The sequence below is a fragment of the Drosophila miranda genome, chromosome 2, assembly GCF_003369915.1.
Source record: "Drosophila miranda strain MSH22 chromosome 2, D.miranda_PacBio2.1, whole genome shotgun sequence".
In the NCBI taxonomy this organism is placed as follows: domain Eukaryota; kingdom Metazoa; phylum Arthropoda; class Insecta; order Diptera; family Drosophilidae; genus Drosophila; species Drosophila miranda.
In genome coordinates this window covers 17,988,626-17,999,482 of record NC_046675.1, presented here as the reverse complement: position 1 = coordinate 17,999,482, position 10,857 = coordinate 17,988,626, and the positions used below count along the sequence as shown (strand labels likewise).

Sequence of the window (10,857 nt, the reverse complement as noted above, 5' to 3'; positions counted from 1 at the left end):
CTTCTAACAAACAAATCACCAATGCTAAAATCATCTTCGTACTGCCCTTCTACTCGCTTCTCATTCGAACGAGGGACCATAGCCCAGGTCCCCAACGGCGTTTTTTCATTGAAAAGTGTAATTTTGTAAAGAATAATGTCCGATTCTGCAGTTGCAACATCCGCGTCTCCAGTGGCTGCTCCACCAGTACCAGCGGAGAAGAAGGTGGCCGCCAAAAAGGCATCTGGATCCGCTGCTGCTACTGCAAAGGCAAAGAAGCCCACAGCTCCACCATCGCATCCCCCAACTCAGGAAATGGTTGACGCTTCGATTAAGAGCTTGAAGGAACGTGGCGGCTCATCGCTTTTGGCAATCAAGAAATATATTACTTCCGAATACAAATGCGATGCCCAGAAACTGGCCCCATTTATCAAGAAGTACTTGAAGTCGGCCGTTGCCAATGGAAAGCTGATCCAAACAAAGGGAAAGGGTGCATCTGGTTCGTTCAAGCTGTCGGCTTCCGCCAAAAAGGAGCCCAAGCCAAAGGTTGCATCTGTCGAGAAGAAAGTTAAAAGTAAGAAGGTGGCTTCATCGTCGTCGGCGGCAACCAAGAAGACAGCAAGCCCTAAAAAAGCAGCCGCTGCCGGTGACAAGAAACTAAAGGTGAAGAAGTCAGTCGCCACCAAGAAGACCGCCGAGAAGAAGAAAACTGAGAAGGCAAAGGCTAAGGATGCGAAGATAACTGGAACCGTGAAGGCGAAGCCAGGAGCGACAAAGGCCAAGTCGAGCCCAGCAAAACCAAAGCCAAAGCCAAAAGCAAAGGCTGTAGCTGCAGCGGCATCTGTCAAGCCCAAGAAGACAACGAAGAAGCCAGCAGCTCCCGCCACTGTAAAGAAGCCGAAAGCCAAGACGACAGCGGCCAAAAAGTAAAGTGTGAAACTGTACACGTTGGTGTACAAGGTCGCATTCGAAATTTTAGATGTATCCGTCTGAAATTGATTTAAACAAGCCCTTTTCAGGGCTACAAAACTATATTCAAAAGAGATACAAATTATCGAGCCTTGTCTTGCATACATAAGAGTATGCTATAGATATTTAATATTTAGCATCCAGTTCAAACGTTATTCAAAGAGTTATTCGGAATGCATTTTTCCCGAACCGAATCAAATACGTACATATGTATGTATGAAAAACCGTTTACACAGACGCTGTATCTCAGAGGTCGGCAATTGAATAAAATTTTTATTGTATTGTGCATATATTTCTTGCATATCGATGAAATTATATATTGAAAATGGAATTTCTTTGGAAGAAACTTTTGTGGCCCTGAAAAGGGCCTTTTTGGGTTTTGTTCGAAACCAATTTACTTGGAGCTGGTGTACTTGGTGACAGCCTTGGTTCCCTCACTAACAGCGTGCTTGGCCAGCTCTCCCGGCAGCAGCAGGCGCACAGCCGTTTGGATTTCCCGACTGGTGATGGTTGAGCGCTTGTTGTAATGAGCCAAGCGAGACGCCTCGGCAGCAATGCGCTCGAAGATGTCATTTACAAAGCTGTTCATGATGCTCATCGCTTTCGACGAAATACCAGTGTCAGGATGGACTTGCTTCAGAACTTTGTAAATATAGATGGCATAGCTCTCCTTCCTCTTGCGCTTCTTCTTCTTGTCGTTCTTGGTGATGTTCTTCTGAGCCTTTCCAGCCTTTTTGGCTGCCTTTCCACTAGTCTTGGGAGGCATTTTTCACTTCACTTTATGTAAAACACTTAATGTGTTTGAACGGACTGGGCTCAGAACCTTATAGTTTTATTCGAGTAGTCTGTTCAGGTTTAACATACATTTCGTAGCGGGCGAAAACCCACCCCTTGGTTGAGCGCTCATGCAGTCGGAAAAGGTATAAATATGGCGTTTTGTGGGTTTGGACAACATTCGTGTGTGAACAGTGAAAAAGAAAAGGAATCTATTAACATGTCTGGTCGTGGTAAAGGTGGCAAAGTGAAGGGAAAGGCAAAGTCTCGGTCGAACCGTGCTGGTCTTCAGTTCCCTGTTGGTCGTATTCATCGTCTACGTTTCCTTGATAGACTGCACAGTACCAGGTACCAGGTGCCAGGTACCAGGTACCAGGATGTTCCATAAAGCGTGGTCAGCCCCGCCCAGGACTGGGTCCCAGAATCCTGCGAGGCATATACACTTGCTTTTAGTGCCAGTCTCTGATTGTAGCAAAGCCCACTCTGAACATCTTCCAGTCTCGGGCTGTCTCTGTCTCTGTTTTCTCAGTCAGTCTCCAAAGCAGGCGCTGAAACTATTGCCAGTTTTCATCGACTCGTTTGCTCGTTGCTCATTTGAGAAGTCGAAAGGTTTACCCAGGACACGGAAAAGCCGGAAAAAGATACGAGAAATGCCTGCAAAAAAAAAAGGTGAAGGCAAAGCTAAAGGTAAAGAAAGTACTCGGTTCTGCGGCCATCGGACAGTCGTAACTCATTTCGTCTCATTTCAGCCGGGAATATACCGGGGGATACAGGATCTGTGGCAACCGCGACTGTGGTTCGGCGCCAAATGCCGCCGCGCGCCTGCAAGAGCAAGAGCCAGAGCGCCGCCCCAGAGCGCCGTCCCAGTCTTAGTCCCAGCCGCCAGCAGCCCAGCCGCCTGGCCAAGAAGCCCAGCCTGACGCCGACCACCGGTTCTCAGGCGCCATCGCAGACCATCGCAAAGTCGAGGCCCACCGGTCCCGAGACGATTTTTGAACGGCCCGGCAATGAGGACGACGGGCCCACCAGCAGCCATGCCGTGGCATTCGGCGAGTGCCAGCGCCGCGTCCTCGCCCTGGGTACGGGCGAAAAAAAAAGAAACCTGTCGCAGAAGAGCTGCCTGAAGGTGCGCAACACCTTGGGCGAACGCAGCACCCGGCACATGATGGCCGGGTATGTATCGTCATACTATGATGATAAACCGTCAACATCAGCAGCAGCAGCAGCAACAGCTCTGCTACGGCAGCAGCGGCAGCACAAGCAGCAGCAGCAACAACAACGGCAAACCTCAACACCAGCACAAGCAGCAGTGGCGGCGATTATGAAAAAGCTACCAACGAAAACGGCTGCAACAGCAGCAAATGCAGGTAAAGCGAAAACAAACAATAACGGCAAACATCCACCATTGCTCAGGGTGGTGTGTTGCCCAACATCCAGGCCGTTCTGCTGCCCAAGAAGACCGAGAAGAAGGCATAAATGTTCCAATAGCAAAAACAATTTACATTCTTGTACAATATATAAACCAAAACGTCCTTTTCAGGACGACCAAACTATGACTAAAGAATTAAGAGAATTTTCATAATTTATTATCATTCATTATTATCAGTTAAAATAAAATGCACATATTTCTGCAGGCCAAACACGCATATTTTTCTTTTTTTTGGTACAGGGCCTAAAAGAAAGTACAGTTGCGTCCGACTCATCTGAACAACGGATGCAATTCAATGTTTGCTTGCCAAGAAAGAACCCAAATTTTACCTACCTACCCATGTTTCTACCCAAGTTTATCTACGAGAATACTTTCGACCAAAAAGTTCCCATCTTGGAAAGATGGCTGAACATTTAGACTGAAAGAAAGAAAAACACTATATGCAGCGCACATACATACATAGTAGATGGGAATTGCGTATTGCAATCAATGACTCGACAATCAATTCATTTTTTCTTTCATTATTCTGCTTTTACTTCACTATTATCAAGTACGATTCATGATTTTGAAAATATGTCTCTCTTCTAGATTATTTTGTGGTCCTGAAAAGGACCGATTGTTTAATATATGGTTACTTTTGAACAGCAGACTGTGCAGATTTTCTTAACCGCCGAAACCGTACAGCGTGCGGCCTTGTCTCTTCAGAGCATACACAACATCCATGGCTGTGACTGTCTTCCTCTTGGCATGTTCGGTGTAGGTGACGGCATCACGGATAACGTTTTCCAAAAACACTTTCAGCACTCCACGAGTTTCCTCGTAGATGAGTCCCGAGATACGTTTTACACCGCCACGACGAGCCAAACGGCGGATAGCGGGCTTCGTGATACCCTGGATGTTATCACGCAGAACCTTGCGATGACGCTTAGCGCCTCCCTTTCCCAAGCCTTTGCCACCTTTACCACGACCAGTCATTTTCTTTCACTATGTTGTTTCACTTTACGACACGAAGAACGAATGCCATCCACATTTTGTATCGCTTGTATTTATACAAAACACCATCAAAACACGAGTGAGTCCGAATGATATGTGCATCTCGCTCGTGAAATGAAATAGCATGCTTCGGCAACTCTCTCGTTTCAACCCTCCACCAGAAGAATGCTATATAAGTGAGTTGCGGGATTCGGCATCGATTATTACAAATTCAGACTTTGAAAGTGAATAGTGAAAATGGCCCGTACCAAGCAGACTGCTCGTAAATCGACTGGTGGCAAGGCGCCGCGCAAACAACTGGCTACCAAGGCCGCACGTAAAAGTGCTCCAGCAACCGGAGGCGTGAAGAAACCTCATCGCTATCGCCCCGGCACTGTTGCCCTCCGTGAAATCCGTCGCTACCAGAAGAGTACCGAGCTGCTGATCCGCAAACTGCCTTTCCAGCGTTTGGTTCGTGAAATCGCTCAGGATTTCAAAACTGACTTGCGTTTCCAGAGCTCGGCAGTAATGGCACTCCAGGAAGCTAGCGAAGCCTATCTGGTCGGTCTCTTCGAAGATACCAACTTGTGCGCCATCCATGCCAAGCGTGTCACAATCATGCCCAAGGACATCCAACTGGCCAGACGTATCCGTGGCGAGCGTGCTTAAGTTGATATTTCTTCGTCAGGCGCATATAAATTTCATACAAATCGGTCCTTTTCAGGACCACAAAATAATTTTCAATGAGATTTTTTATTTCTGCATACTCGTACTATTTTTCCCAAATAAAATATTTGTAATTTTGTCTTTGCTTTGTGCTAGAGCGTTGGTTTAGATACAAAACAGAATTGGGAGAATACCGTATACGATCCGTATTAAATGTATAGTTAGACGAATGTTTTGACATCTTCGGGTTTTTCATTAAAGAATTTTGCTGATTGTAAGAATTCTAAAAGGGGGACAACATTTGTGTATGGTTAAATTGCGGCGATATATATAATTTCTATGTATTTGGGAAAGAAAAAATATATTTTTGTTGCGAGGTGATAAACCTATCAGAAACAAACAGCTAGAGCTGTGCAACTAGAATAGAATACAAACCCTTTTAACGTAATTTTAGATTTTTCCAATGACCAATAAATTGCATTTGATATTTTTCGAATCTACTACTGGTATACTCGTATGCAATAAATGGTCGTTATAAATGAAAATATATGAAAATCTTCAACAAAAGTAAATGAAATATGTTCTTAAGATTCGTATAAATTGGTATAGACAATAAAATTTACGTAAAATTTATTTTTTCGATTTTTACTTTGAGATGAACTTAATTTGTAGTGCTATGTGGGTAAGAAAGTATGTTATTATTGGGTAAATATTGGCAAAAATGGATCAGAAATAATATAAAATTGAAAATCGTGTTCATTTCCTTAAGAAAAATGGCTTTAAACAATATATTTTTAAACATTTATATTTTTTGACCCCTAAATTCAATGTTGAACATATCCAGAAAGTGGTCTTTTTGTACTCGATAGGGTTATCTTCAAAACGATTTTAAAATACCATACTAAACGATATGTGAATATATGTTTATTGTCTCTTAAAGTAAATTAATCAAATTTTATGTTTAAAAAAAAAGTTTAGCAAAATGAGCCAGCATTGTTATTTATTAATATCATTGAATCCAAAATATAAGAGTTGGATAACTAGTTGTCAAAGTTTGCACAATTATTAAAAATCGATGATGGACGATATTCACAAAATAAATGATTTACAGTAATATTTGAAATATTTAACAATATGAATCAATGAAAATATATTTCAATTATTTAATAGTTATATATAGAAAAGCAAAAATAAGACAGTCGTTCAATGAAACTTCTAACAAACAAATCACCAATGCTAAAATCATCTTCGTACTGCCCTTCTACTCGCTTCTCATTCGAACGAGGGACCATAGCCCAGGTCCCCAACGGCGTTTTTTCATTGAAAAGTGTAATTTTGTAAAGAATAATGTCCGATTCTGCAGTTGCAACATCCGCGTCTCCAGTGGCTGCTCCACCAGTACCAGCGGAGAAGAAGGTGGCCGCCAAAAAGGCATCTGGATCCGCTGCTGCTACTGCAAAGGCAAAGAAGCCCACAGCTCCACCATCGCATCCCCCAACTCAGGAAATGGTTGACGCTTCGATTAAGAGCTTGAAGGAACGTGGCGGCTCATCGCTTTTGGCAATCAAGAAATATATTACTGCCGAATACAAATGCGATGCCCAGAAACTGGCCCCATTTATCAAGAAGTACTTGAAGTCGGCCGTTGCCAATGGAAAGCTGATCCAAACAAAGGGAAAGGGTGCATCTGGTTCGTTCAAGTTGTCGGCTTCCGCCAAAAAGGAGCCCAAGCCAAAGGTTGCATCTGTCGAGAAGAAAGTTAAAAGTAAGAAGGTGGCGTCATCGTCGTCGGCGGCAACCAAGAAGACAGCAAGCCCTAAAAAAGCATCCGCTGCCGGTGACAAGAAACTAAAGGTGAAGAAGTCAGTCGCCACCAAGAAGACCGCCGAGAAGAAGAAAACTGAGAAGGCAAAGGCTAAGGATGCGAAGATAACTGGGACCGTGAAGGCGAAGCCAGCAGCGACAAAGGCCAAGTCGAGCCCAGCAAAACCAAAGCCAAAGCCAAAAGCAAAGGCTGTAGCTGCAGCGGCATCTGTCAAGCCCAAGAAGACAACGAAGAAGCCAGCAGCTCCCGCCACTGTAAAGAAGCCGAAAGCCAAGACGACAGCGGCCAAAAAGTAAAGTGTGAAACTGTACACGTTGGTGTACAAGGTCGCATTCGAAATTTTAGATGTATCCGTCTGAAATTGATTTAAACAAGCCCTTTTCAGGGCTACAAAACTATATTCAAAAGAGATACAAATTATCGAGCCTTGTCTTGCATACATAAGAGTATGCTATAGATATTTAATATTTAGCATCCAGTTCAAACGTTATTCAAAGAGTTATTCGGAATGCATTTTTCCCGAACCGAATCAAATACGTACATATGTATGTATGAAAAACCGTTTACACAGACGCTGTATCTCAGAGGTCGGCAATTGAATAAAATTTTTATTGTATTGTGCATATATTTCTTGCATATCGATGAAATTATATATTGAAAATGGAATTTCTTTGGAAGAACATTTTGTGGCCCTGAAAAGGGCCTTTTTGGGTTTTGTTCGAAACCAATTTACTTGGAGCTGGTGTACTTGGTGACAGCCTTGGTTCCCTCACTAACAGCGTGCTTGGCCAGCTCTCCCGGCAGCAGCAGGCGCACAGCCGTTTGGATTTGGATATCCATAAAGAAAGAAGAAGGAAAAAATAAAAATATTTAATACTGAAATAAAGTGAAAAAAAGTGAAAAAGTGGAAAAAAAAGTGAAAAAGTGAAAAAAAGTGAAAAAGTGGAAGGAAGAGTGAAGGAAAAGTGAAAATAGACAAGTGAAGATAGACAATTGAGATTGGCAAAGGGGAAGGGGGAAAAGATACATGCTGTAACGGACCTGCTTCTTGGTTCGCTTGAGTCGGCCGATTCGTCGCAACGTATTTTTATTGTTGCCCCCAACGACAAATGATTAGACCTTCCTTTTCTTTAATCGAATATCTCTTTATTCGTACTTATATTAGGACTTAGGGCTAGATGCTACAATTCAGCTTATCTATGGATCTCCACCACGCGTGGGCTCTCGTCGGGTGTGGCAGCGTTGAGGCTGTTGATTGGGGCAGTTTGACCTCCGCTATTGCTTTGGCCCGCCACGCAAATCCGCACTCTACGTCTCGCACTCCCCTCTTAGCTTCCGCCGGCAACTGTGGATCACCTCTTAACTTAGACTCACTCTGGGGGCAGGCGGGGCCTGTCTTCCTGTTGCTATTCACTTCACTGCACTTCTTCGAACCGTACCGGGTATTACTCTCACGTTTCGGCGGGGTTTCAACGTGCGCGCGCGATCACTTCTCCACGGAAAAAAAGAGCCGCTTCGTTGCCGCAGCCTCCTTTTATAGCCCCTTGACGGGCCCCGGCTCGGCGTTGGTAGTTTTCCATCGCCGTCTCCTGGTTTCCACGGCCTTCGTAACGGGGCCTGGCCGGTGGCGTGATCCCATGCCCCTATTTGGTCATGCGTCGGATCGCTGCTGGCCCGATCCCGCCGTCTCCTCTGCCTCTCGCGTTTCTCTTGCTCCGAGAGCGGGACACTTCTCCTCTCGGGGCCCTTGGCCTCTTCGCCGCATCCGGCTATCCGTGGGTATCTGGGCTGACCTTCGCCTTATCCAGCCAGCCATCAGCCTTTATCCGACCGTCCCACCGCCTTTATCCGGCTATGCTTTGGTCGAATTCGGCCTGTGGGAACCACGGTTCCTCACACCCCCCTCTTTCTTCCCGCAGCGGAATACTCCCGTTTTCCGCGACCTTGCGACGGAGTGTGCTTTCCTCATTCAAACGGCCCCATTTTACGCGCGCTCCTTACGGCATCTGGGACCACGGGCGCCCTGGCGCCCTCTGGCGCCTTTGCTCGGGCGGCGCTGCCAGCCCTTGCAATTTTCTGGCTGGGGCCGAATCCCCACCTATCGATAAGGTGTAGGGGCGTTTAGGCGATCCACTCGATATCTCTCCCCCGTAAGTATTCCATTTTTCTCTTTTTCTTCTCTCTTTATTCATTTTCTTCCCGCGTGTTTCGCCCTTGATTTTTTCTTTCTTTTTTTTTCTTTTGCTCTTTTTTTTTCCTTTCCCCTTTTTTTCCTTACTTTTGCTCGCGGAACACCTCCGTGCGTGTGCTGTCGCCGCCGTCGCCGTTTCCGCGGCCCGCGTCTCGGCTTCTGCCGCTGCCTCGGCCGTCGCCGTCTGGGCCGCCGTCGCCGTTTCCGCGGTCTGCGTCTCTGCTGCCGCCGTCGCCGCCTCTGCCGCTGTCTCGGCCGTCGCTGTCTGGACCGCCGTCGCCGTTTCCGCGGTATGCGTCCCTGCTGCCGTCGTCGCCACCACTGCCGTTCGCATCGCCGCCTCCGCCGTCGCCGCGGCTGCCGCTGCTTCGGCCGTCGCCGTCGGGACCGCCGTCGCCATTTCCGCGGCCTGCGTCTCTGCTGTCACCTTCGCCGCTTCTGCAGTCCGCATCGCTGCCTCCGCCGTCGCCATTGCTGCCGTTGAGGTCGTGGGGGCGGGTCCGGGGTCCCTCCTCCGCGGGTCCCTGTTGTTGCTGCCGCGTGGACTCTCCTCCCACACCCGGGCGCCGGCCTCTGGCTGGGCTTCGCTCGGGGCGGGCCCCGAGGCCCACGTGATGTGCAGGGTCTGGTGGTGCCACACCATCCCCTGGCGCACGGCGGTCCGCACCTCCTGCGATACATACGGACCCATTACGGCCGCCTCCGGTCCCCTCCACTGTGGTTGCTGCTGCCACTGCTCCTGCCCCTGCTGCTGGTGATGCGGCTGCTGGTGCTGCTGGTGCTGCTGTTGCTGCTGCTGGTGCTGCTGCTGCTGGTGCTGCTGCTGCTGGTGCTGCTGCTGCTGGTGCTGCTGCTGCCGGTGCTGCTGGTGCTGCTGGTGCTGCTGCTGCTGCTGCTGGTGCTGGTGCTGGTGCTGCTGGTGCTGCTCCTCCTCGGCCTGCGGCTGCCGCCTCTCGGAGCCCTCGTCATCCTCGGCCGGTGGCGTAGGTTGCCACAGCTCGCCTTCCTCCTCCTCGGCCTGCTGCAGCCGCCGCTGCCACTCGGCCTCTGGGTTCGTAGCCTGCTTGCCCGTGGCCTGGGGCGGCGTTCCCTCGGTCTCCGCCTCGTCGGTCCGGGGCTGCATCGGCGGCAGCACCACCCGGAATGGTGGGGGTGGCGGCGCCTCGTCGCTCTCTTGGCCGTGCTCCTCCGTACTGGCGGCTCTTTCCGCGTGTCGCCGCCGCGCCTCCATCCGCTCGTCCCTCCGCCGCCTGATCGCCCGCGCCCTCTCCAGCACTTGGTGCATCCGGCGCTTCTCCTCCGGCGTCGCCTCCTGAAACCTCCGCCTCACCGCCTCAATTTTGTCGCGCAGGGTCAGCGGCCTTCCATTCCTCGTCTCCGGCTCCGCCCTTTGCTGCCGTCTCCATCTGGCCTTCTCCTGAGCGGTTGGCGCGCGCGGGCCGTCGGTGCATATGACCTCGTCGTCGTCCTCCTCCTCCTCATCCGATGACACCGTCGGCGACACCGAGTCGTGCCCCGATGGCGCCGGTGACACCAACGGCGAGGCCAGCAGTTGAAGGAACTGGGAGCCATCGCACCAATCCTCCTCGTCGCTACGCGAGAGCAGAGACGCCCGTCGCTGACGAGAAGTACCGGCGCGATAGCCCCCTCCTCCCACGATCGCCTGTTGCTTCTCCAGGAAGGCCCTCATATCATCCATCTTCTTCCTGCCATCCTCGTGGTTGAGCCCGCGTTTCATCTCCATTTTTTTTCTTGCTGCTTTTCTTGCGTTCTTTCTGGTGATAATTACCTTCAAGTGTTCGCTGTTCCGTTTTCCACCCGCCTATATACACGCGTTGCATTGCCAATCGTTCCCTCTACCGGTGCCGGTGCTTCGTGTCTCGGTCTCTCCCGCCTGGTTCTAACGGTTGTTGCGTTTGTACTCATGGCCCTCAGCCTCGTCTCTCTGCCGGCCGCGCTCTCTAACGGCATCTTTCCCCTGGTTGTGCGAGTGCCGTCGCGCTCTCCGCTCTCTATCCGATATCGCCTTATCCCTTTTTTTTTGGATACTGT

At 49.0% G+C, this 10,857-nt stretch overlaps 6 protein-coding genes across 6 annotated transcripts; 4 read left to right on the top strand and 2 right to left on the bottom strand.

Annotated features, from left to right (window-relative positions):
* Positions 1-91: 91 nt before the first annotated feature.
* Positions 92-999, top strand: LOC117187292 (histone H1-like). The gene has a single exon (XM_033389663.1). It carries the CDS (start codon positions 136-138, stop codon positions 907-909), a length of 774 nt encoding a protein of 257 aa, XP_033245554.1. The 5' UTR covers positions 92-135; the 3' UTR covers positions 910-999.
* A 195-nt stretch (positions 1,000-1,194) lies between these two features.
* Positions 1,195-1,759, bottom strand: LOC117187309 (histone H2B). The gene has a single exon (XM_033389680.1). The coding sequence runs from the start codon at positions 1,712-1,714 to the stop codon at positions 1,343-1,345; it is 372 nt and encodes a 123-aa protein (XP_033245571.1). The 5' UTR covers positions 1,715-1,759; the 3' UTR covers positions 1,195-1,342.
* A 123-nt stretch (positions 1,760-1,882) lies between these two features.
* Positions 1,883-3,568, top strand: LOC117186925. Its single transcript, XM_033388277.1, has 3 exons — positions 1,883-2,409; positions 2,472-3,139; positions 3,506-3,568. Exons 1-3 carry the CDS (start codon positions 2,100-2,102, stop codon positions 3,566-3,568), a joined length of 1,041 nt encoding a protein of 346 aa, XP_033244168.1. The 5' UTR covers positions 1,883-2,099.
* A 183-nt stretch (positions 3,569-3,751) lies between these two features.
* Positions 3,752-4,185, bottom strand: LOC108156705 (histone H4). Its single transcript, XM_033389682.1, has one exon. The coding sequence runs from the start codon at positions 4,124-4,126 to the stop codon at positions 3,815-3,817; it is 312 nt and encodes a 103-aa protein (XP_033245573.1). The 5' UTR covers positions 4,127-4,185; the 3' UTR covers positions 3,752-3,814.
* A 156-nt stretch (positions 4,186-4,341) lies between these two features.
* On the top strand, positions 4,342-5,276 carry LOC108156793 (histone H3). The gene has a single exon (XM_017288471.2). The coding sequence runs from the start codon at positions 4,382-4,384 to the stop codon at positions 4,790-4,792; it is 411 nt and encodes a 136-aa protein (XP_017143960.1). The 5' UTR covers positions 4,342-4,381; the 3' UTR covers positions 4,793-5,276.
* Positions 5,277-6,092: 816 nt separating this feature from the next.
* On the top strand, positions 6,093-7,000 carry LOC117187293 (histone H1-like). The gene has a single exon (XM_033389664.1). It carries the CDS (start codon positions 6,137-6,139, stop codon positions 6,908-6,910), a length of 774 nt encoding a protein of 257 aa, XP_033245555.1. The 5' UTR covers positions 6,093-6,136; the 3' UTR covers positions 6,911-7,000.
* The last annotated feature ends 3,857 nt before the right edge of the window (positions 7,001-10,857 follow it).

Excerpts from the sequence above, each read along its gene's own strand:
- LOC117187292 (XM_033389663.1), top strand. The coding sequence starts at position 136 with ATGTCCGATTCTGCAGTTGCAACATCCGCGTCTCCAGTGGCTGCTCCA.
- LOC117187309 (XM_033389680.1), bottom strand. The coding sequence starts at position 1,714 with ATGCCTCCCAAGACTAGTGGAAAGGCAGCCAAAAAGGCTGGAAAGGCT.
- LOC117186925 (XM_033388277.1), top strand. The coding sequence starts at position 2,100 with ATGTTCCATAAAGCGTGGTCAGCCCCGCCCAGGACTGGGTCCCAGAAT. Across the intron at positions 2,410-2,471 it reads AGGTGAAGGCAAAGCTAAAG|CCGGGAATATACCGGGGGAT; the intron begins GTAAAGAAAGTA and ends GTCTCATTTCAG. Across the intron at positions 3,140-3,505 it reads ATCCACCATTGCTCAGGGTG|TTTATCTACGAGAATACTTT; the intron begins GTGTGTTGCCCA and ends TTTCTACCCAAG.
- LOC108156705 (XM_033389682.1), bottom strand. The coding sequence starts at position 4,126 with ATGACTGGTCGTGGTAAAGGTGGCAAAGGCTTGGGAAAGGGAGGCGCT.
- LOC108156793 (XM_017288471.2), top strand. The coding sequence starts at position 4,382 with ATGGCCCGTACCAAGCAGACTGCTCGTAAATCGACTGGTGGCAAGGCG.
- LOC117187293 (XM_033389664.1), top strand. The coding sequence starts at position 6,137 with ATGTCCGATTCTGCAGTTGCAACATCCGCGTCTCCAGTGGCTGCTCCA.